The sequence below is a fragment of the Heterodontus francisci genome, chromosome 8 (genome assembly GCF_036365525.1).
Source record: "Heterodontus francisci isolate sHetFra1 chromosome 8, sHetFra1.hap1, whole genome shotgun sequence".
NCBI lineage: Eukaryota > Metazoa > Chordata > Chondrichthyes > Heterodontiformes > Heterodontidae > Heterodontus > Heterodontus francisci.
This window is the reverse complement of record NC_090378.1, coordinates 8,455,693-8,481,975: the sequence shown is the minus strand read 5'-3', so window position 1 is coordinate 8,481,975 and position 26,283 is coordinate 8,455,693. Positions and strand designations below refer to the sequence as shown.

Below are 26,283 nucleotides of genomic sequence, written 5' to 3'. Positions count from 1 at the left end.
GAGCAGACCATGAAGGGATTTGAAATATAAATTTAGGGTGTTGAGGGATTGGGATGCAACGTAGATCAGCAAGGACAGAGGTGCTAGATGAGGGAGACACGTTGCTAGATTCATTACCCAGAGCAGGTTTTGGATGAACTAAAGTAAATGGACTACAGGAGAGAGGAGGCCAGTCAGGAGAGCATCGTGTAGATGGAATTCTCTGCAGCTACAGTGTGCCGCCAGTGGAGGGAATGAATATTCAAGCTGGTAGATTTGGTGACTTTGGGGAGTCAAAAGGTGGGTCAGTCACTGCAGAATACTGAGCCTCTGACTGGCTCTTGTAGCTACAATACTTATGTGGCTGGTCCAGTTAAGTTTCTGGTCAATACTGGCCCCCAGGATATTGACGGTGGGGGATTTAGTGATGGTAATGCCATTGACTGGAGAGATGGTTAGACTCTCTCTTGTTAGAGATGGTCGCTGCCTGGCACTTGTGTCAGTCCAAGCCTGAATGTTGTACAGGTCTTGCTGCAAGCGAGATGTTGAAGTAGTCCGTGTTCATATGCCCAGTGCCTGTCCACCATCTACAAGGCACAAGTCAGGAGTGTGATGGAATACTCTCCACTCGCCTGGATGAGTGCAGCTCAACAACACTCAAGAAGCTCGACAACGTCCAGGCCAAAGCAGCCCGCTTGATCGGTACCCCATCCACCACCTTAAACATTCACTCCCTCCACCACCAACGTACAGTTGTAGCAGTGTGTACCATACACAAGATGCGCTGCAGCAACTCACCAAGGTTCCTTCGGCAGCACCTTGCAAAACCACAACCTCTTCCACCTAGAAGGATAAGGGCAGCAGATGCATGGGAACACCACCATCTGCAAGTTCCCCTCCAAGTCACACACCATCCTGACTTGGAAATATGTCACCGTTCCTTCACTGTCGCTGGATCAAAAACATGGAGCTCCCTCCCTAACAGCACTGTCGGTGTACCTACACCACTGGACTGCAGCGGTTCAAGAAGGCAGCTCACCACCACCTTCTCAAGGGCAATTAGGAATGGACAATAGATGCTGGCATAGCCAGCGACACCCACATCCCATGAAACAATTTTTTAAAAAGAACATGGACTGCTTCAGTATCTGAGGAGATGTGAATGGAACTGACTACTGTGCAATCAGTGAACATCCCCATTTCTGACCTTATGATTGAAGGAAGGTCATTGATGAAGCAGCTGAAGATGGTTGGGCTTCAGACACTGCCCTGAGGAACTCCAGCAGTGATTTCCTGGGGCTGAGATGATTGGTCAAAGAGGTCGGTTTTAAGGAGTGTCTTCAAGGAGAAGAGAGAGATGGAGTGGTTTAAGGAGGAAATTCCAGAGCTTAGGCACTAGGCAGCCAATGGTGGAACGGGGAAAATCGGGAATGTGCAAGAGCTCAGAATTGGAGGAGTGCAGAGATCTCGAAAGTTATGGGACTGGAGGAGATTACGGAGATAGGGAAGGGAGAGGCCATGGAGGGATTTGAAAACAATGATAATTTTAAAATCAAGGCGTTGCCAGATGGAAAGGCAATGTACGTCAGCAAGCACAGGGGTGATGGGTGAATGGGACTTGGTGTGGGTTAGGACACAGGCAGCAGAGTTTTGGATGACGCCAAGTTTACGGAGGATGCAAGGTGGGAGCCCCCAGCACTACACTGGAGTAGTTAAGGCTAGAGGGAACAAAGGCGTGGATGAGGGTTTCACCAGCATTTGAGCTGAGGCAGGCGCAGAGATGGTAATCATTAACTTACCTTTCTAGGTTACTATTTACCTGAATCCCCAGTTCAAGGGAATATCATCATTGAACAGAACATCAGTCAGGCTTCCTTTTGGACAGTATTCTGTAACTATGGTGACATTGGGTACCTCAATGGATCCACCAATAAACTTGCACAGATTTGGATGATCGAGTTCCCTGGAATGAGCAGAGAAGCAATTGGCAAATAAAACCTCCCATAAACAGCATCAAGCAACATATGCAAAGTAGAATTATGCATTAAATATAGATCAGCACCATATATATGTCACAATCAAAGGTTAAATTTCATCTTTATTGTATATGATTCTGGAACTTTTTGCCAGTAATTCAGAAATCACATTCCATGATTCCGTCCTTTATGAAAAGTGAAAACAACTGATCTTGATTGTAGCTCTTTTTAAATCACATTTACATTCTCCTCACTAATGTATCATTTTCATGGGTGATGGATAAAGGTAACCATTAATTATTTGTCCATAGAAACAAAGGCTGAATAGGTGACAAATTGTGCCTCATGCTTTAATGCAGTGACCTATCACCCTAACCACATTTTAAAAATGTCCTCCTGCAGGATAGCAATTTTTATTATAATCTCAGTCTTCTGCAGCGAGGTAAAGCTCTCACTTTATCCTTGGCTTGCTCTCATATTCTACTGTATCTTCCACCAACCATAACACTCCCGTACTTCTGTTGCCCCTGGTTAGTTTGAATAACATTGCCTCCTTTCGTGTTTGTTAAATATCTGCCATTTACTGGTGCATTAACTCCTGCAGTTTTCCACCACTGTGATAATGAGCCAGAAAGAGTGCACTATCAGGGGAACTACAATACCCTTCACTTATATGCTCTGTGTATTTGATCATCTTTTATCATTTCTGATTTTAGTTCCAGCCAATCTCATTGAAACAAACTGGGCTTAAGGTGCAATATTTAGAATGTTCCTTAAATCATAAGGCTTAAAAGAATATTCCCATTAGCCACTCAGCATACTCACACCCTATTATTTAACTATTATATTGTGGTGGGTGTATTTTATCCTTTCCAAGCTTATAACCAGGCTGATTATTCAGTCAGTGATTCTTCATCTTTTTTCCACCTTGAGCAATTGTTACTCAACTGTGTATAAGTATTGTATCTGCCTTGAATCTATTGCAAAATACAAGATATATTACATAGAATATACAGAACAGAAACACTCCATTCAGCCCAACTGGTCCATGCCAGTGTTATTGTACCACACAAGCCTCCTCCCATCTCTCTTCATCTCTATTTTTTCTATTCTTTTCTCCTTCATGTGTTTGTCTAGGTTCCCCTTAAATGCATCTATGCTATTCAGCTCAACCACTCCCTGTGGCAGCAAATTCCACATTCTCACCACTCTCTGGGTAAAGGATTTACTCCTGAGTTCCCCATTGGATTTAATCATGACTATCATATTTATGACCTCTAATTTTGGTCTCCCTCACAAGTGGAAACATCTTCTCTATGTCAACCTTATCAAACCCCTTTATAATTGTAAGCACCTCTATCAGATCACCCCTCAATCTTCTCTTCTCGAGAGAAAAGAGCCTTAAACTTTCCTGATAGTTCTAACTGCTCAGTTCTGGTATCCTTGTCAATCTTTTTTGCACCTTCTCCAGTGCTTCTATATCTTTTTCATAATATGGAGACTGCCCTTCAGTATCACCCAGCTGATGTACTTCCTTCAGCAGTCCCATATGTCTATTCCTTTTCTGACTGCACTTGCTTAGCTGGTTTTTCGATCTTACTTCCTCTTTTTCTCCCCTGAAGGTGTGACTCCTTGCTGATGTATATGTTCACACTGGGCACCCTCTGGTGCCACGTTCACGTTGCTATTCATCATATGTGAAACCAGACAGTAAGAATTAGAGGCTATTCAAACATGAAAGCATCCTAACTAATCACTATCCTGTCTGCACATACACTTCCAGAGTGAAGGGGTTGCTTGATAATGACCAGGAGTGGAAAGCCGTGTTAACTTTCCCAAACCTAACCAAAGAATACTTGAAGCCAATGACTCTAGTGCCCAACCACTGGCCCAGCTAAGCTCATTCTAAAGTTAACCAGCATTAAACCTGTTGTACAGGTTGTACTGTCGTACTGTTATACTGTTGTACACCTCTAGAGTAGGCAACACACCACAGACACATTACATCTCATCCTATGTTCTCCTACCAACAAGTATTTGTCCACTACTTCGATTAAATCTATTCTGTCCCTGTGTTCTACCAATTGCATTCACATCACTCTAGATATTCTGCTGCCTTAGTATTGCAAATTAAATTACATCAGAAGAAACTGACGTGCTTTCTGTAGGTGCCTTGAACAACCAATTGGATTTTGATATGTTATGGCTCAAAGGTCAGTATATACCTCACTTGCTTCACTTCTTTCCTGATTGTTTTTGAGAGAGTAAAGGTTTTCTTGGGAATCCTTTTGATAGCCACTGTCTGACCATCGCTGCAAGAGAAAGGGAAAGGGCTTAACAAGATTAAACTAAAACAAGAGTACACTTTGCCATTCTTGCCTTTTCCAAAATTAATTTTAGTTCAAAATGAAATGTATATTAATATTGTTTGCATTTATCTTTTACGGTCTGCCTTGCTTTGCTGTTGGAAACTCTCAGACCTACTGATCTCAGGGCCTCGGCACAAGGTCCATTACCAACCTCTTCTAGCAAATCTGCAGGAAAATCAGAGTGTCTATTGACAGCACTGTGTCAGCCAATGGGTTGGAGGCCGGGTGGGACTGAGGGCAGGATTCACAGCAAGTGCTCTATTTACTCAGCAAACAGCAAAGCAAACCAAGTCGATTTATAGAGCCTATTTACAAAGAGCCTCTATCAACTGCAGAAAACAGAACTCATGACTGAAACTGCAGCAACTTCTCTCAGTATAAGCAGGGCGATTTCTCCAGCAAAATGCAGTGAGTGGAGGATAGTTACACACAAACTATGGGCATAAGATCATTCTGAGTCACTTACAGCAGGCGTGACTGATTTGAGAATTGCCCAATCATCTCCATTCTGATCAGGAATGGCAGGGTTACTATCAGGGATAGGCACTGACATGTTGCACCACGGACATTTGATGAAATTATTCACTCAGCCATGGACATGGGGGCAATTAAGGTGTATATAGAGTGCTTAGCTAATCTAATGCCATCAAAACACAGGCCGACTTAAAACACATTTCTCGCTATAAAGTAGCTAAGCATATAAACATCAATGGAGAGCAGCACAACCGTATTAGCTAGCTTGCAAGCAAAACAGTATGCAATGCCAATGCGAATTACTTTTGTTGACAGAATACAGCTAGCTACGCCATATCATGGGGTGCTAGATGAACCTTATCGGATGACCTCTGCAGATTCACGTTGTGTCAGGAGGGCAAATTCATCCAATGAAGCATGAAACTCAAGGAAGGATTGTTATTGTGGTTATTGAGGTGAGGCAGTGGAAAAATCAGCAATAGGAAGACAGACTATTTCTCACACTGCTGTGGTCACAAGACAATTTAACCCCTGATGGTCAATGTTTGTACAACTTCTCCACCTGCTTGTAATATATGTCCGAAGACAGGGCAGCCAACAGAAGGTCAGTGATCTCCAAAACAGGAGAATTTTATGTGATGGACCAGATAGTACTTCAGAAGAGTCATGTGAAACAGAAAAGCAGATTGGGACAGGAAGGGTCAAAGACATTAATTGTAGCCAAGTCTAGTTTATTCATCTTGACAGGTTGTTTAACTAGTTTCTGGATTCTAAAATACAGAAACAATAGAATCTCTCATGGGCAAATTGCCATTTGCTCACTAAAGCTAGTGATAAAATTAGATAAATTAAATTACAAATAAAGAGTGCCCTTCAGTTCCTCCAATAAAGCAATTCTTTTCAATGATGTTATGTCTATATCTCTGTCTATCACTGTCAATTCAGATTCAGGTCCGACAAAATAATTATTAACAAAAGGTTTTTCTGCAAAACATTGAGCGGTTGTTACTATGTGTATTATTCAGTTATGAAATGTTTAGTCACTATCTGTAAGATTGTACGCATGACAAACCAATTTGTGTCCAAGCCAATGCAGCCTTGGAAAGTAGGATCGAAAGTCTGGAAATGTCCCTCTCACAACATTGGCATGCCTGCTGTTTGGCTGCTCTTGTTGTAGATGAAGCCATTCTGTCCTGCTTGGAAAAGCTTTCTGTAATGTTGGGGCAACATAAAGCAAGTGAAAACCTGGCATCACAGGCTATTCCAATCCTTTCCGCTTGGGAACTGAGGGGCATAACCAATGGCTCGTATATTGGTACTAAAATTGATTATAGCTAAGAGCTTAATAGCAGAACTACAAATGTTTTACAATAAATATTTTTATTGCTATATATATTCTGATTGGTGTTCCATCTCAAATTTACCTTGATTCAGTTTAATTAATAATGGTTAGGGCCTGATTTAAATGCAACAGAAAAGAAGACCAAATAATAATATAAGAAATAGGAGCAGGAGTAGCCCATTCAACCCTTAGAACCTGCTCCGACATTCAATAAGATCATGGCTGATCTACATCAACTTCATCGACCTGCATTATCCCCACATCCCTCGATTACCAAAGGTGACATAAATAATAGACACTATCTGTAATAAATCTAACAGCATCATGATTGGGCTGAAAACTTACTAAATTCCAGTCTGTATAAAGCCCTGTTTATGTGATGGACTTGCAGTGTATGTGCTCGCAGTAACATCTGTCGTGAGGCTTGGGAATGAATTGCCATTGGCTTGTTGGACAGTTACGAAGCTGTCAACTCCCACAGTGATTCCTCTCCCTAAAACACACAATTTTAACCTGAGATGAGAAATGGAGAGACTCAATGGAATATTTCCGAAAGCACTCGGAACGTGTTGAAGTACCTATCTTAATTTCCTTCAAGTTGATGATCCAGCTCTCATCCCAAAGCATCTTTTGCTTTTGGTATTGCAGCCACTAAAAATAAATATACAGAAGCTCTTTTAGAATTAAACTCGAATTGAATGAAGGAATTGTTACAAGCTGTGAACTAACAATTCAGCAGATAAGGTGTGTTAATACGTTGTGGATGTTCATTTGAACCTCAACCTTTGTTTAAATCCAAATTCCTCCATGATCTCGCCACTCCCTATCTTCACATGCACCCTCCATTCCTTGACACCAGGCTACTCCTAATTTCCAGTTCTACAAACATGCGAACATATGAACGAGGAGCAGGAGTAGTCCATTCAGCCCCTAGAGCCTGCTCCGCCATTTGATAAGATCATGGCTGATCTGATAGTGGCCTCAGTTCTACTTTCCTGTCTACCCACTATACCTTTTAACTCTCTTGCCAATCAAGAATCTATCTAACTCAGCCTTAAAAATATTCAATGACCCAGCCTCCACTGCTCTCTGGGGAAGTGAGTTCCACAGGCTAACAACCCTCTGAGCGACAAAATTTATCCTCATTTCCATCTTAAATGGGAGCCCCCTTATGTTTTAACTGAATCCCCGAGTTCTAGTCTCCCCCACAAGGGTAAACATCCATTCAGCATTCACCTTGCCAAGTCCCCGCAGGATCTTATATGTTTCAATAAGATCACTTCTCATTCCTCGAAACTCCAATGGATACAGGCCCAACCTTTTCTCAGAAGATAACCTCTCATCCCAGGAATCAATAGAGTGAACCTTCTCTGAACTGCTTCTAATGCAATTATATCCTTTCTTAAGTAAGGAGGACAAAACTGTACACAGTACTCCAGATGTGGTCTCACTAACGCCCTATACAACTGTAGCAAAACTTTCCTACTTTCATATTCCATTCACCTTGCAATAAATGACAACATTCCATTTGCCTTCTTAATCACTTGTTGTACCTACATACTGACCTTTTGTGAAAGATGTACCAGGACACACACATCCCTCTGCACTTCAGAGTTCTGCAACCTCTCTGCACAGTGGTTAGCACTGCAGCCTCACAGCTCCAGCAACCTGGGTTCAGTTCTGGGTACTGCCAGTGCAGAGTTTGCAACTTCTCCCTGTGGGTTTCTGCCAGGAGCTCCAGTTTTCTCCCACAGCCAAAGACTTGCAGGTTGATAGGTAAATTAGTCATTGTAAATTGCCCCTAGTGTAGGTGGGGATGTGGTAGGGAATATGGGATTAATGTAGGATTAGTATAAATGGGTGGTTGTTGGTCAGCACAGACTCAGTGGGCTGAAGGCTGTATCAGTGCTGTATCTCTAAATAAAACAATATGTTGCTTTTCTATTCTTCTTACCAAAGTGGACAAGTTCACATTTTTCCACATTATACTTCATCTGCCAAATTTTTGCCCAGCCACATAACCTATCTAAATCCCTTTGCAGACTCTTCATGTCATCTTCACAACTTACTCTCCTACCTATCTTTGAGTCATCAGCAAATTTAGCAACCATACATTTGGCCCCTTCATCTAAGTCATTGATATAGATTGGAAATAGTTGAGGCCTGAGCATAGATCCCTGTGGCACTGCACTAGTTACAGCTTGACAACCAGAAAGCAACCCATTTATCCCTACTCTCTGCTTTCTGTTAGCTATCCTCTATCCATGCTAATATGTTACCCCCTACACCATGAGCTCTTATTTTGTGTAGTAACCTTTGAAGTGGCATCTTATCAAATGCCTTTCAGAAATCCAAGTATACCACATCCACAGGTTCCCCTTTATCAACATTGCTTGCTACTTCCTCAAAGAACTCTAAAAAATTAGACAAACATGATTTCCCTTTCACCAAAACATGTTGACTGCCTGATCGCATTAAGAGTTTCTAAGTGCCCTGCTATAACCTCCTTAATAATAGATTCTAGCATTTCCCTATGACAGATGTTAAGCTAACTGACCTGTAGTTTCTAACTTTTTGTCTCCCTCCTTTCTTGAATAAAGGAGTTACTTTCACTATTTTCCAATCTGATGGGACCTCTCCAGAATCTAGGGAATTTTGGAAAATTGCAACCAATGCATCTACTATTTCAGCATCTACTTCTTTTAAGTCCCTAGGACGGAGGCCATTAGTTCCGAGGGACTTTTCTGCCTTCAGTTCTAATAGTTTTCTCAGTACTCTTTCCCTGGTGATTGTAATTGCTTTAAGTTCCTCCCTCCCTTTCACCTCTTCATTTACAAGTATTTCTGGGATGTTATTTGTATCTTCTACAGTGAAAAAACGACACACAATATCTGTTCAAAATGCTTCTGCCATTTAGTTATTTCCCATTATTAACTCCTCAGACTCACTCTCCAGAGACCAATGCTCACTTTAGTTGCTTTTTTCCTTTTTAAATACTTGTAGAAACTCTTACTATCTATCTGTTTTTATATTTCTTTACCGGTTTTCAAATTCTGTCCAATCTTCTGACCTACCAGTAATCTTTGCAGGATTATATGCTTTTTTTTCAGTTTGATAACTTTCTTAGTTAGCCATGGATGGTGTGTCCTTTTCATAGAGTCTTTCTTTCTCACTAGAATGTATCTTTGCTGAGTGTTATGAAATATCACCTTCAATGTCTGCTATGGCATCTCTACTGTCCTATCTTTTAACCTAATTTCCCAGATCTCTTCAGCCAGCTCTGCCTTCATACCCTTTAGTTAAGTTTAAAACACTAGTCTTAGACCCACACTTCTCACCCTCAAACGGAATGCAAAATTTAATTATGTTATGATCACTGCTACCTAGATGCTCCTTTACTATGATGTCATTAATTAATCCTGTCTCATTACACAATCCCATCTGGGGCTATTCCTACAGCCTCTGTGCTTCATTCTTTTGTAACTCTGGCTCGTCACCTTCCTCAATGCTTTCAAATGCCTCCTCAAAACCCTCCTTTTTGTGCTTTTACACTTCCTCCCCAACATTTCCTTTCTTCTCAGCTCCTTGGTGAACACTGTCTTGTCAAATGCTCCGAATCCTTGTCTTGTGAGGAGTTGCTGTAGTGATGTTAGTTGTTAACAAGCACACCTGGACGTCAAGGTATTGGTCTTGAGCAAGCTTTTCACTTTTTTTTCCTCGTTGTAATTATAGTCATGTGATAATAAGCAGATGACCTCATCCCTTCCTCCTGCTATCTTTCTAGGGTACACAGGGTGTTTTATGCTCAATTTGTCCTTCTTCCCTGAGGGGTCTACCTGGTCTTCAAGGTGATGCATAACCAAGAGTTTACCATGAGATCAACTTTGTGTCACACAATCTAAGTCATGGAGCATCTGAGTGCCAATGTGCTGCATTCTCAATGGTAATTTATTACCATTTTGTCCACGTTGTTTCCCCTGTTCTTCTCTCTTCTGACTGTGTCCTTTTCACATGGGTGACCCTTCTCCAGCGAGAAGGCTGTGCAGTTTAACTCAACTCCCACAGATATGTAGAATTACATAGAACATGCAACACAGAAACAAGTCATTCTGTCCAATAGGTCGATGCTGGTGTTTATTCTCCCCACATTTTTTAAAAATTCATTCATGGGATGTGCGTGTCGCTGGCCAGGCCAGCATTTATTGCCCATCCCTAATTGCCCTTGAGAAGGTGGTGGTGAGCTGCCTTCTTGAACTGTTGCAGCCCATGTGGGGTAGGTACACCCACAGTGCTGTTAGGAAGGGAGTTCCAGAATTTTGACCCAGCGACAATGAAGGAACAGCAATATAGTTCCAAGTCAGGATGGTGTGTTACTTGGAGGGGAACTTGCAGGTGGTGGTGTATTTGCTGCCCTTGTCCTTCTAGTTGGTAGAGGTCATGGGTTTGGAAGGTGCTGTCTAAGGAACCTTGGTGCATTGCTGCAGTGCATCTTGTAGATGGTACGCACTGCTGCCACTGTGCGTCGGTGGTGGAGGGAGTGAATGTTTGTGGATGGGGTGCCAATCAAGTGGCTGCTTTGTCCTGGATGCTGTCGAGTTTCTTGAGTGTTGTTGGAGCTGCACCCATCCAGGCAAGTGGAGAGTATTCCATCACACTCCTGACTTGTGCCTTGTAGATGGTGGACAGGCTTTGGGGAGTCAGGAGGTGAGTTACTCGCCACAGGATTCCTAGCCTCTGACCTGCTCTTGTAGCCACGGTATTTATATGGCTACTCCAGTTCAGTTTCTGGTCAATGGTAGCCCCTAGGATGTTGACAGTGGAGGATTCAGCAATGGTAATGCCGTTGAACGTCAAGGGGTGATGGTTGGATTCTCTCTTGTTGGAGATGGTCATTGCCTGGCACTTGTGTGGCGCAAATGTTACTTGCCACTTATCAGCCCAAGCCTGGATATTGTCCAGGTCTTGCTGCATTTCTACACGGACTGCTTCAGTATCTGAGGAGTCACGAATGGTGCTGAACATTGTGCAATCATCAGCGAACATCCCCACTTCTGACCTTACGATTGAAGGAAAGTCATTGATGAAGCAGTTAAAGATTGTTCGGCCTAGGACACTACCCCGAGGAACTCCTGCAGTGATGTCCTGGAGCTCAGATGATCGACCTCCAACAACCACAACCATCTTCCTTTGCGCTTGGTATGACTCCAGCCAGCGGAGGGTTTTCCCCGTGATTCCCATTGACCTCAGTTTTGCAAGGGCTCCTTGATGCCATACTCGGTCAAATGCTGCCTTGATGTCAAGGGCAGTCACTCTCACCTCACCTCTTGAGTTCAGCTCTTTTGTCCATGTTTGAACCAAGGCTGTAATGAGGTCAGGAGCTGAGTGGCCCTTGCGGAACCCAAACTGAGCGTCACTGAGCAGGTTATTGCTAAGCAAGTGCTGTTTGATGGCACTGTTGATGACACCTTCCATCACTTTACTGATGATTGAGAGTAGGCTGATGGGGCGGTAATTGGCCGAGTTGGACTTGTCCTGCTTTTTGTGTACAGGACATACCTGGGCAATTTTCCACATTGCAGGGTAGATGCCAGTGTTGTAGCTGTACTGGAACAGCTTGGCTAGGGGCGCAGCAGGTTCTGGAGCACAGGTCTTCAGTACTATTGCCGGAATATTGTCAGGGCCCATAGCTTTTGCAGTATCCAATGCCTTCAGTCGTTTCTTGATATCACGCGGTGTGAATCGAATTGGCTGAAGTCTGGCACCTGTGATGCTGGGGACTTCAGGAGGAGGCCGAGATGGATCATCAACTTGGCACTTCTGGCTGAAGATTGTTGCAAATGCTTCAGCCTTATCTTTTGCACTGATGTGCTGGGCTCCCCCATCATTGAGGATGGGGATATTTGTGGAGCCACCTCCTCCAGTTAGTTGTTTAATTGTCCACCACCATACACGGCTGGATGTGGCAGGACTGCACAGCTTAGATCTGATCCGTTGGTTATGGGATCGCTTAGTTCTGTCTATCGCATGCTGCTTACGCAGTTTGGCACGCAGATAGTCCTGTCTTGTAGCTTCACCAGGTTGACACCTCATTTTGAGGTATGCCTGGTGCTGTCCCTGGCATGCCCTCCTGCACTCTTCATTGAACCAGGGTTGGTCTCCTGACTTGATGGTAATGGTAGAGTGGGGGATATGCGGGCCATGAGGTTACAGATTGTGGTTGAGTACAATTCTGCTGCTGCTGTTGGCCCACAGCGCCTCATGGATGCCCGGTTTTGCAATGCTAGATCTGTTCGAAATCTATCCCATTTAGCACGGTGATAGTGCCACATAACACGATGGAGGGTATCCTCAATGTGAAGGTGGGACTTCGTCTCCACGAGGACTGTGCAGTGGTCACTCCTACCAATACAGTCATGGACAGAAGCATCTGCGGCAGGCAGATTGGTGAGGACGAGGTCAAGTTTGTTTTTCCCTCGTGTTGCTTTCCCCACCACCTGCCGCAGACCCTGTCTAGCAGCTATGTCCTTTAGGACTCGGCCAACTCAGTCAGTAGTGGTGCTACCGAGCCACTCTTGGTGATGGACATTGAAGTCCCCCACCCGGAGTACATTTTGTGCCCTTGCCACCCTCAGTGCTTCCTCCAAGTGGTGTTCAACATGGAGGAGTACTGAGTCATCAGCTGAGGGAGGGCAGGAGGTGGTAATCAGTAGGAGGTTACCTTGCCCATGTTTGACCTGATGCCATGAGACTTCATGGGGTCCGGAGTCAATGTTGAGGACTCCCAGCCAACTCCGTCCCTACTGTATACCTTGTGCCGCCACCTCTGGTGGGTCTGTCCTGCCGGTGGGACAGGACATACCCGGGGATGGTGATGGCTGTGTCTGGGACATTGTCTGTAAGGTATGATTCCGTGAATATGTCTATGTCAGGCTGTTGCTTGACTAGTCTGTGGGACAGCTCTCCCAACTTTGGCACAAGCCCCCAGATGTTAGTAAGGAGGATTTTGCAGGGTCGACAGGGCTGGGTTTGCCGTTGTCCTTTCCGGTGCCTAGGTCGATGCCGGGTGGTCCGTCCGGTTTCATTCCTTTTTATTGACTTCGTAGCGGTTAGGTATAACTGAGTGGCTTGCTAGGCCATTTCAGAGGACATGTAAGAGTTAACCACATTGCTGTGGGTCTGGAGTCACATGTAGGCCAGACCAGGTAAGGACAGCAGATTTCCTTCCCTGAAGGACATTAGTGAACCTAGTGCTGCCTCCATTCCTCTTCATCATACCCTATCAACACTTGTCTTTATTCTTTTCTCCCTTGTGTGTTTATCTAGCTTCCCCTTAAATCCATCTATGTTATTTGCCTCAACCACTCCCTGTGGTAGCAGTTCGACATTCTCAACACTCTCTGGGTAAAGAAGTTTCTCATAAATCCCTTATTGGATTTATGAGTGACTATTTTATATTTATGATCCCCTAGTTTGCACTCCCCGACAAATGGAAACTTCTTCTCTACTAAATTTCTCCATAATTTTAAAGACCTCTCGCAGGTTTCCCCTCAGCCTCCTCTTTTCTAGAGATAGGAGCCCCAGCCTATTCAGTTTCAGCATTGATGCTGGTTCATCTGCTGAATGGAACCACTGGGTTCTGTCCTGCTGAATTTACCTCTTTTCCTTACTGTGAGAGGATCAGCTGTGCACAATAGACCAATTGTAGAAGGGAGGCAAAATAGGTCCAAAAGCTAAGTTCTTTTAGGCTGAGAATGTTCTACCATCCCTTAAGAGTTGAAATCTCCTGCAACATTGAACTCCATCTGATGGCTTGGCATAAAACAGCACAAAGATTACCAGGCTCGGACATTAAATACCAACTCCGATCAATAATATGTGTCGTGGTGTAGTGTTATGTTACTGGGATAATAATCCACAGAACAGGAATCTCACTGTGTCAGTTTGTGAATTTGAGTTCATTTTTTTAAAAATCTGGTATCAGTGAAAACCTAACTGGTTCACCACTGTCCTTTTGGCAAGGAAATTTTCTGTACAATAACGTGGTTGATCTTAACTGCCCTCTGAAGTAGCCTAGCAAGCCACTCAGCTTTATTAAGCAGGGCAACTAGAGATGGGCAATAAATGTTGGCCTAGCCAGCAATGCACGCATCCTGATAATAAATATAAATATGTATCTACATTCATTTTAAAAATGAAATTATTAGGCTGATATAATATGACATGCTATGTAAGGTTAATATAAAGTAAGCATGTATAACTTAATCAAAACACTATTATATTGAATCCTCTCTCATCAGATAGTATATTTTTTGAACTCTCACCAGGAAACTATAAAACCAATTGCACAAAAGTGATTTGATGATGCAATAACGGCAATTTAACCGATATGTAACATTGTAATTGCGGAAAAACTGTGACACCGAGTTTCCCTGATGTGATATTGTTCCCCTCCAGAATCCCAGCCTGGTAAAATGACTCCTAATGCTTGTAATCTCATCATAAACATGCATAGTTTACATGTAAGTACCAAAAATCTACTTGATTAAACAGGTAAAATGAAGTGGATCAGGCTTGTCACGACATACCACCAGAGTGAGTATAAACCCACTACAGAACAGGGCAATTGGAAGTCCGATTGAAACTTTGATCCCAATAGACATGGGGCAGGCTCCACAGTCAGCAGGGCAGGTATCACATCGCTCGTCCCCATCACAAACACCATCATCACAAACTAATGTAACAAAAATTTCAAGAAAGCATGTCTTATTGTACAGTAAACCATTTGGAAGAATTCAGCTTCTATTTAATGCTGTTAGTAAATAATAATAATGTAACAATGTAAAGATGCCACTGAGAGCATGAATTAAATTTGACATAAATATTAAAATATCAGCAGACCTTTTATGACGTTGCTCAAGATAAGTCAGAGGATCTGCCTCAGTGCACAGGAAGGAACAGTGATGCTTCCAGGAAGTGTATGCTACAAATAAAACTTCTAGCATTTTATAGATAGAATTTGGATCTTTTCTGCTTTGTTTTGTGGGCTTGAGGTGGGGGTGTGGTCCTCATTGTAGCAAATAGGTTATCTTTAAAGCAATCTTATGGCAATGACCATCTCCAACAAGCGAGAATCTAACCATCTCCCCTTGACATTCAATGGCATTACCATCGCTGAATCCCCTACTATCAACATCCGAGGGGTTACCGTTGACCAGAAACTGAACTGGAGTAGCCATATAAATACCGTGGCTACAAGAGCAGGTCAGGGGCTAGAAATCCTGAGGCAAGTAACTCACCTCCTGACTCCCCAGAGCCTGTCCACCATCTACAAGGCACAAGTCAGGAGTGTGATGGAATACTCTCCACTTGCCTGGATGGGTGCAGCTCCAACAACACTCAAGAAGCTTGACACCATCCAGGACAAAGCAGCCTGCTTGATTGGAACCCCAACCACAAACACTCACTCCCTCCACCACCGACGCACAGTGGCAGCAGTGTGTACCATCTACAAGATGCACTGCAGCAACGCACCAAGGTGCCTTAGACAGCATCTTCTGAACCTGCAACCTCTACCACCTCGAAGGACAAGGGCAGCAGATGCATGAGAACACCACCACCTGCAAGTTCCCCTCCAAGTCACACACCATCCTGACTTGGAACTATATCGCCGTTCCTTCACTGTTGCTGGGTCAAAATCCTGGAACTCCCTTCCTAACAGCACTGTGGATGTACCTACCTCACATGAACTGCAGCGGTTCAAGAATGCAGCTGACCACCATGTTCCCAAGGGCAACTAAGGATGGGTAATAAATGCTGGCCTAGCCAGCGATGCACAAACCCCATGAATAAAAAAAAGAGATGCTTCAGGTATGGGCTAGGTACATTCCAACAAGGGCAAAAGGTAGGGGAACCCAAAACAGGGCTCGTTGGATGATGAGGGACGTAGAGATGATGATGAAATATAAAAAAGAGGGTGTATGACGCATGCCAGATGAATTCTTCAAGTGAGAACCAGGCCATATACAATAAGTTGAGAGGGGAGGTGAAGGGGAAATAAGACTGGCAAAGAGAGAATATGAGAATAGAATGGCAGTCAACATAAAAGGGAACCCAAATATCTTCTACTGGGATGTAAATAGTAAGCGGGTAGTAAGAGGTAGAGTGGGGGCCATTAGGAGCAAAGAGGATAATATATGCTTAGAAGTGCAGGGGAAGGCTAGAATACGTAATGAATACTTTGTATCAGTGTTTACTACGGAAGAGGAATCTGACAAAATATCGGTAGGAGTAGAGAGAGTAGAGGCAATAGATAGGGTAAAAATTGAGACGGAGGAGGTACTGGAAAGGATGGCTATGCTTAGGGTAGCATAACCACCTGGTCCAGATGGCGTGCATCCCAGGTTGCTAAAGGAAGTTGTGGTGAAGATAGTGAAAGGGCGTGCCATAATCTTCCAATCTTCCCGAGAAATGGGAGAGGTGTCAGAGGATTGGAGAGTGGCAAATGTGACACTCTTAAAGGGTGAACAGACAGTCCTCGTAACTACAGGCCAGTTCGTTTAAAATAAAAACAGAAAGTGCTGGAAATACTCAGCCCTTCCATCAGACCTGAAACATTAACTCTGTTTCTCACTCCACGGATGCTGCCTGACCTGCTGAGTGATTCCAGTACTTTCTGTTTTTATTTCAGATTTCCAGCATCTGCAGTATTTTGCATTTATTCCAGTTTGTTTAATATTAGTGGCGGGTAAAGTTCTAGAAACAATAATCAGGGAAAAATATCAACAAGTAGCCAGCACAGATTTGTAAAAGGCAGATCATGCTTGATGAATCTAATTGAATTTTTTGATGAAGTAACAGAGAAGGTTGATGATGGGATGTTGTTTACCTGGATTTTAAGAAAACGTTCAACAAAGTACCATATAAAAGGCTGGTTAACAAAATTGAGGCTCATGGAATAGGAGGGTCAGTGTTCAATCGTATAAAAAAATTGGCTCAAGGGCAGAAAACAGTGAGTCATGGTAAATTAAAAGCAAAATACTGCGGATGCTGGAAATCTGAAACAAAAACAAGAAATGCTGGAACAAAAACAAGAAATGCTGGATTCACTCAGCAGGTCTGGCAGCATCTGTGGAAAGAGAAGCAGAGTTAACGTTTCGGGTCAGTGACACTTCTTCGGTTCCGAAGAAGGGTCACTGACCCGAAACGTTAACTCTGCTTCTCTTTCCACAGATGCTGCCAGACCTGCTGAGTCATGGTAAATGGTTGTTTTCAGACTGGAGGATGGGAGACAGCGGTGTTCCCAAGGGTCAGTGCTGGGATCACTGCTTTTTTTGTTAGATAAATGACTTGGATCTTAGAAAACAGAGTATTATGAGTCCAGACCCATAGCAATGTGTTTGACTCTTAACTACCCTCTGAAATGACCTAGCAAGCCATTCAGTAGTCAAGGCAATTAGGGAAGGGCAACAAATGGGTGGCACAGTGGCGCAGTGGTTAGCACTGCAGCCTCACAGCTCCAGCCACCCGGGTTCAATTCTGGGTACTGCCTGTGTGGAGTTTGCAAGTTCTCTCTGTGTCTGCGTGGGTTTCCTCCGGGTGCTCCGGTTTCCTCCCACATGCCAAAGACTTGCAGGTTGATAGGTAAATTGGCCATTAGCAATTGCCCCTAGTATAGGTAGGTGGTAGGGAAATATAGGGACAGGTGGGGATGTGGTAGGAATATGGGATTAGTGTAGGATTAGTATAAATGGGTGGTTGATGGTCGGCACAGACTCGGTTGGCTGAAGGGCCTGTTTCAGTGCTGTATCTCTAAACTAAACTAAAAATGCCAGCTACACCCACATCCCATGAAAGAAAATTTTAAAGAATTCAAAATTTGCCAATGATGCCAAGCTTGGAAGTGTGGCAAACAATAAGGATGATATAAACTGCCTGCAATAGGACATAGATAGGCTAGCTGAATGGGTAAACAAGTGGCAGATGATATTTAATACAGACAAGTGTGAGATTTATTTTATTTATTTATATATTTTGGAAGAAGGAATAGGGTGAGGCAATATAGACCTAATGACACAGTTCTAACGAGTGTGCAGGAACAGAATGACCTGACGGTGTATGTGCATCGATCTTTGAAGTTGGCAGGACATATTGAGAGAGTGATTAGTAAAGCGTATGGGATCTTGGGCTTCATAAATTGAGTCATTGAGTACAAAAGCAGGGAAGTTATGGTGAACCTTTATAAAACACTGGTTGGGCCCCAACTAGAGTATTGCATCCAGTTCTGGTCACCACACCTTAGGAAGGATGTGAGGGTCCTTGAGAGGGTGCAGAGGAGATTTACCAGAATGGTTCCAGGGATGGGGGATTTTAGTTTCGAGGTTAGGTTGGAGAAGCTGGGATTGTTCTCCTTGGAGCGAAGGAAATTGGGAAGAGATTGAATAGACATGTACAAGATAATGACAGGCTTAGATAAGTTAGACAAGGAAAAGTTGTTCCCACTAATTGGGACTAGGGGACACAGATTGAAGGCTTTGGGCAAGAGATGCAGGGGTAATGTGAGGAAGAACCTTTTTACGCAGTGAGTGTTGATGACCTGGAACTCGCTGGCTGCGAGGGTGGTGGAAGCGAAAACAATCAACAATTTCAAAAGAAAATTGGATGGACTCTTGAAGGAAATAAACTTGCAGTGCTACAGGGATCGAACGGGGGAGTAGGACTGACTGGATTGCTCCGCAGAGAGCCAGCATGGACATGATAGGCCGAATAGCCTTCTTCTACACTGTATATGACTCTATGATTCGAAGTATTTTCTTATCGAGTGAAAATGTTTCCACTTGTCAATTGAGATCAAGGAATGCTTGAGGTGAATAGTATACATGCATTTAAGGGCAAGCTAATAAACAAATAAGGGAGAAAGGAATAGAAGGGCACAATGATAGGGTGAGATAAAGTAAGGTGAGAGGAGAATCGGGTGGAGTATAAATACCAGCATGATCCATTCGGGTGGAATGCCTTGTTTCTATGCTATAGACTCGATGTAATTCTATATAAAGACAGGGCTAAATTGTGGCGAGTCGAAGAGACTTAGTAGTTGGCAGGAAAAAAGACAGAGGCGCAAGGGGAGAGCCAACTGTGCAACAGCCCCAACAAACAAATTTCTCTGCAGCACCTGTGGAAGAGCCTGTCACTCCAGAATTGGCCTTTATAGCCACTCCAGGCGCTGCTTCACAAACCACTGACCACCTCCAGGCGCGTATCCATTGTCTCTCGAGATAAGGAGGCCCAAAAGAAAAAGAAAAAAAAGAAAAGAATTCTATATAATGGATGAACAATTTCCGGGTGTTCAGACTGATGATATTAAAAAAAAACTATTAAGTGCGTGAGGAATTAGGAATTAAAATCTAGATCAGCAGAGGAACGATAAAGGATTTTCTCAGTAGAAAGGTTATTAAGTCCTGCTCACCTCACTTCAGGTAGTCATAAAAGACCTTGCTGAGATGGTAGAAATGAAATGAATATGATGACCATTAAAAGAAGCTTTGTCGAAAAGGGACCTAATCAGGATACAGCTGCAGATTCCACATGTTAGTTAGACAGCTTCAAAGGCATGAGGAGACAATATCTGCAGTCAGCTCCATTGTGAGCAGATTGGAGAGAGCAGTTGCGTGGGAAGAGGTGCAAAGAGGTGGATTGACCACTCGGTTTAACAGTAAAGGTTTGTGATAAGAAGGGCAGAGGTATAAGGGGTGTAACCCAGGATCAGGGATCCCGAAGAAGAAATGTCAGGGAGGGCAGGGAAAACCAGTGAAGAACACCCTCCTTCTGTGGTCGAGCCCCATTACCTGCTTAGAGATTGCATTTGGCTTTATCTGGATTTGAGTTTATAATAAATTTGAATAAAAACAGAACAATCCTGTGCTAGTCCTTCTCATTTCTCAGCTGCTGAGCATTATATACCTTTAGGGAGAAGTATCTAAAAGTTAACTATCTCTTAAAAGCATGAGAAATTAGAGCCCATAAAATGTATACTGTGAACCAAATAAAACAATACCTTGTGCACTTTGTACTGTTGTCTTCGCTTCCAGGGCAGCGTGCATATGTCCCACTTTAATGTGAGCAATTAGTGAAGTCAGTCCAACATGGACTAAGACAACCTAAAATAGAGCACAATTCAGTGTGCAGATAAGAGAAACATATGTTAATAACTTAGAATGACATGATAGAGTGGACATACTTTCCCCAGAGGGAGTGCAACCAAGGTTCATTGACTGGTTCCTGGGTGAGGGGATTGTCCTCTGAGGTGAGATTGAGTAAACTAGGACTATAGTAATCCAGAGGCCCAGCCTAATGTCCTGGGGACATGCGTTCAAATACCACCACGGCAGGCCAGTGGAATTTAAATTCAATTAATTGATACAAAAAAATCTGGAATTGAAAGCTAGTCTTAGGAATGGTGCCATGAAATTATCATCGATTGTCGTAAAAACCCATCTGTTTCACGAACGCCCTTTAGGGAAGGAAATCTGCCATCCTCACCTGGTCTGGCCTACATGTGACTCCAGACCCACAGCAATGTGGTTGACTCTTAACTGCCCTTTGAAAGGGCCAAGCAAGCCACTCAGTTGTCAAGGGCAATTAGGGATGGGAAACAAATGCTGGCGATGCCAGTGATGCCCACATCCCATGAAAGAATAAAAAAAGAATTCATGGCGTTCAGAAGAATGCGAGGTGATCATATTGAACGTAAAATTCTTAAGGGGCTTTACAGTGTAGATGCTGAGAAAATGTTTTCCATTGATGGGGAATCTAGAGCATAGGGTCACAGTCTCCAGCTAAGGGGTTTGCCATTTAGAATTAAGATGAGAAAAAATATTTTCACGCAGAGGGTTAAGAATCTTTGGAATTATCTACCCCAGAGAGCTGTAGTTGCTCGGTTCTTCAGTATATTCAAACGATAGATTTTTCAGTACTAAGGGAGTTAAGTGATATGGGGATAGTGCAGGAAGGTGGAGTTGAGGTAGATGATGATCCATGATCTTGTTGAATGGCAGAGCAGGCTCGAAGGGCCAAATGGCCTCCTCCTGCTCCTATTTCTTACGTTCTTATGAATAGATCATAAAAACATTACTATTTTTAGTTGTCAAGAAATCTAATACTGTGAATAGTTGGTCTCTTAGAACAAAGAACAAAGAGCAGTACAGCACAGGAACAGGCCATTCGGCCCTCCAAGCCTGCGCCGATCTTGATGCCTGCCTAAACTAAAACCTTCTGCACTTCCGGGGACCGTATCCCTCTGTTCCCATCCTATTCATGTATCTTGTCTCTTCTAACTTTTTACATATTATTTTAACACAGTAGTGACAAGATAAAATTAATATGAAAAATTCATACAGCAACTCATTATTAAAAATATGTTGCAGCTGAAGAGTGTAACTTCTTTCTTTCAAAACAAATTCCAGGTTAGATACATTAGCCAGTATCAATTAGATCCAGGGAGATTACTAGTGGATCCGGTGAACACATATAATAAGTGATTCCTTAATCCAACAGTTTCAGTGGAGACATGCTCATTATGTGCACTGGCTAGAGTTGGGCTATAACATTGCAGCCCCCATTACCCAATTGATTCCTGTTGGGAGTGTAGAAATTCAAGAAGATCTGGAAATAAAAGGAATTTATCTGAAATAAAGAAGCAGCATTTATATAACGCCTTTCACAACTTCAGGGCCTCAAAGCCAATGAAGTACTTTTGAAGTGTAGTCACTTGTGTAATGTAGGAAATGCGACAGCCAATTTGTGCACAGCAAGCTCCCACAAACAGCAATATGATAATGACTAGATGAAGGTTGGGAATTAACAGTACCTGTTTGGTGAATGATATCAGGGAGGGGGCAAGTAGTGTCTTGACAATCCAGGCATCGGTATTGGGTTCCTTATTCTTTCTGAGTTATGTTAATGACTTTGGATTCTGAAGTTCAATTCAAAACCAGCCACGTTTGCAGTCAATACCAAACCAGAAGTGAGAGTGGAGACCAACCCAGGGAGGCTCTTAATGAATTATATAAATATGCATGTCAGTGGCATAGTGGCAGATGAACTTTAATATAGCGACAACAAACTGCATTTAAATATCGGCTGTAATGTGAAAAGAACATTCTTGAATCCTATACAGGACGGTGGAATGAGCAGATATGCGAACATGTGGCATTTTGATAGGAAGAATGAGGAAAGGCAACATAAACTAAAGGATACAATTCTAACATGGGTGCAAGAACCATGGAGACTAGGAGGTATAATTGCAGAAATCATTGTAGGTGGCAGGACAGGTTGAGAAAGTGGTTCAAAAGGCATATAGTTTCCTGGGCTTTGTAAATAGAAGCATAGAGTACAAAAGCAAGGAAGTTATGATGAATCTTTATAAAACACTGTTTTGGCCTTAAATTATGTCCAATCCGGGCACTGCACTTTGGGAAGGTTGTGAAGGCTTTACAGAGGGTGCAGAAAAGATTCACAGGAATGGTTCCAGGATGAAAGACTTCATAGAGTCATAGAGTCATTTACGGCACAGACAGAGGCCACTCGGCTCATCAAGTCCATGCCAGCGCTCCGTGGAGTTATTCTGTCAGTCCCACTCCCCAGCTTGATCCCCATAGACTTCATTAACATGGCTAGATTGGAGAAGCCGGGGCTGTTCTGTTTAGAGAAGAGAAAGCTGAGAAGAGATTTGTTAGAGGTGTTCAAAATCATGAGGGATCTGGACAGAGTAGATAGAGAGAAACTGTTCCCATTAGTGGAAGGGTCGAGAACCGCATAAGAGAATGAAATTATAGGGCCATGGGAAAAGAGCAGGGAGTGGGACTGGGTGAGATGCTCTTGTAGTGAACTGGCACAGACATGACAGGCCCAAAGGCCTCTTTCTGTGCAGTAACCATTCCATGATTCTATGATTCTTCTCAACTAGGTGTATGGAATACCATTACTAAACAGGGAAAGGAGAGATCAGGCCAGGTCTTGAAGGGGTTTTCGAAAAGTAGAGGGAGAGAGAGAGAGGTGTAGAGGTTTAGAGAGGCAATTGCAAAGAGTATGACAGAAGGATGTAGACAGAGTATCAAAGCATTCAGAAGAATGGAGGGCTAGAGAAGACTGCAGAGATAGAAAGAGACAAGACCATGCAGGGACAAGGATTTTGTCTTTAATGCATTGGGTAATAGGGAACCAATATAGGTCAATAAGGGCAGGAGTGATGAGTAAGTGGGATGGGCTATGTGCAGTAGAGTCATGGACAAGTTTTAGGGGGACTGAAGATGTGATTCTAGCAATAAGAACATTGGAGTAGTTGAGTTTGCAGGTGAGTAAAGTATGCATAAAGGTTTCAGTAGCAAAGAGCTGAGGTAGCAGGGGAGGTGGGCAATAACGTAGAGGTGGAAGTAGAGTTTTGGTGATTGATAGGATGTGGGGGCTAAGGCTCCACTCAAGATTGAACAAGACACCTGAAAGAGTGAATGGGCAGGGGGATTGAACTCAGTGCTGAGGGAGCACAGTTTGTGATGTCTACTGACTATGATGCCTTCAGTCTTCTTGATGATGAATGAAGAAAGTTATGGCTTAGCAAAACTTGTCAGAAAAGCATTTCAACAGCATGGACTCAGTCAATGAGAAGTGATGGCGATGTAGACTACGGTATCATCAACACATGGGAAAACTGACCCAATACCTGCCAATGATGTCACTGTGAGGCAGCATACAAATAACGGAGAGGGAATCAAGATAGATCCTTCATGGACCCCAGAGGTGACAATGCAGGAATGAGAAGAGAAGCCATTGCTGAAGATGTGCTAGCTGCTTTCAGATGGTTAGAATGGAACCAACAGGAGAACAGACTCCGGATATGGGTGCTGTAATTGACTGTAGAAAGGTAGTAGAGGATAGGGAGGGTTAATGCATCTTGATTACGGCGAATGCTGCTCATGATTTTAGTTAAAGTATACTCAATGCTGTGAGGAGGGCGCAAATCAGGCTGGAGGGACTCACAAAGGGAGTTTTGAAAGAGATGGGACAGAGAAGGGAGATGACAACATATTCACTGAACTTTGAGAGGAAAGGGGGGTTGAAAATGGGGCAGTAAGTGGCGAGGATGGATTGAATGAGGGCAGGGCTTTTGGTGAGTGAGTTAGGGTGATCATTTTGAAAGGCAGAGGGACAGCTCCTGAAGAAAAGGGATCAGTAACAATGTTCATTAGCATGAGGGCCAGGAAGCAGAATATTGGCAAGCGTGAAGTGTTGTTTTCAGGGAGAAAACTGGGAATCATACATACTCCACGAATGATGTCAAAATAGCCTCGGATGATGATGAAAAAACCTGGAGGCATCGCTCAACCTCTCCAATCAGCACACAGCAGCAATGAACAAAGTTGATTTTGGAAACAGCTGCTCTGTGTGGAGCCTTGTGCTTGATAAATGAGTTTGAATGGGCTGAATAGTCTTCCGCCTCCATGGTGATCTTGTAACCCAACACTTAGTGAAATCTATTCATGAATAGTTTTTCAATATTATAGTTCACATTCCAGTGTCTGAGCTTGATGACCTAACAGTGTAGCATTTAGAACAAAAGGCAGAAAATGGCCTTTTAGTTTTTAACTATGCCTGGCATCCATCACATCAAGCTATAAACCTTTGAGTTGTACAATAATAAAGTTGTAAAGAGCAAGTCTGGTGACAGAATTGTCACTTCTCCTTTATTTCTTTATTCATCTGAGGCACAATAGTTGACTTCAACCAGTAAGTGTAGTGTTTAAACATGAGTGAGACGACAGCTCATAAACCTGTACCTTACTTGTCCAGTTTTGTTGGGACATCTTCCCAGCTTGTGATATGGTGTGAGTAACTATTTTCCCATCGTCTGGTATCCAGGGACCACAGATACCACCTTTTCTCTGAAACAAACAATTTTTGAAATTCCAACTGTGAAATCCATGGAATGATAGAATAACAGAATGGTTACAGCACAGAAGGAGGCCATTCAGCCCAGCGTGTCTCTCCCAGCTCAGCTAGTCTCACTCCCCCCACCCCCTCCCAACACCCCTTTCCCCGTAGCCCTGCAAATATTTTCCCTTTAGGTGTTTATCCAATTCCCTTTTGAAAGCCTCGATTGAACCTGCCTCCACCACACTCTCAACCGGGCCCTAACGGCTCGCTGCTTAAAATAATTTTTGCTCAGGTCACCTTTGGTTCTTTTTCCAATCACCTTAAATCGATGTCCTCTCGTTCTCAACCCTTCCGCCAATGGGAACAGTTTCTCTCGACCTACTTTGTCTAGACTCCTCATGATTTTGAACACCTCTATCAAATCTTCTCTCAACCTTCTCTTTAAGGAGAACAGCCCCATATTCTCCAATCACTGACTGCCTTGGCCAGATCTAATTTGTTTGGTTCATACACGATGGTGAGAAAATACAGGGCAAAAATGTACTACCAATTTTTCCAAACTGACACTAAAGCATCAGACAAAGAAACTGCATTCAAACTCATTCATTCAGCTGCTAATCTTGACAACAATCATTTCAGAGTAGGAGAGAGGTGAAATCTGCAGAGAGTTACACAAATACAACAGTGCTGTGACAGTATAGCACTGTTACCGTAGTGATTAGCTTACTAGCCTAATAATTCAGGGGCTTAGACGAATGATCCAGGGAATGTGAGTTCAAATCCCATCATGAGAATTTGAATTCAGTTTAAGATATCTGGAAATCAAACAAAAAACGGTTTGAGTAGAAGTAACCATGAGGCTGTCAAGTTGTTGTAAAAACCCATTGGTTAACTTTAGCAGAAGGAAACTTGGTGCCCTCAGCTGCTCTGGCCTGCTTGTGACTCCGGTCCAACACCAATGTGTTTGAAATAAAAACAAGAAATGCTGGAACCACTCAGCAGGTCTGGCAGCATCTGTGGAAAGAGAAGCAGAGTTAACGTTTCGGGTCAGTGACCCTTCTTCGAAACGTCAACTCTGCTTCTCTTTCCACAGATGCTGCCAGACCTGCTGAGTGGTTCCAGCATTTCTTGTTTTTATTTCAGATTTCCAGCATCCGCAGTATTTTGCTTTTATTATACCAATGTGTTTGACTCTGAAGTGGTCAAGCAAGCCTCTCAG

The 26,283-nt window shown here is 43.2% G+C and overlaps 1 protein-coding gene across 3 annotated transcripts in view; it reads right to left on the bottom strand.

Annotated features, from left to right (window-relative positions):
* Positions 1–26,283, bottom strand: part of LOC137372636 (atrial natriuretic peptide receptor 2-like) — a 168,811-nt gene that overhangs the window by 130,513 nt on the left and 12,015 nt on the right. For all 3 annotated transcript variants that reach the window (XM_068036599.1, XM_068036602.1, XM_068036600.1), the window contains exons 5-11: positions 24,968–25,072; positions 20,191–20,293; positions 14,726–14,871; positions 6,719–6,791; positions 6,486–6,633; positions 4,181–4,267; positions 1,799–1,942 (exon numbers count right to left, since the gene is read on the bottom strand). In XM_068036599.1, the coding sequence (XP_067892700.1) occupies positions 1,799–1,942; positions 4,181–4,267; positions 6,486–6,633; positions 6,719–6,791; positions 14,726–14,871; positions 20,191–20,293; positions 24,968–25,072 (806 nt within the window). The remainder of the gene's footprint in view (positions 1–1,798; positions 1,943–4,180; positions 4,268–6,485; positions 6,634–6,718; positions 6,792–14,725; positions 14,872–20,190; positions 20,294–24,967; positions 25,073–26,283) is intronic.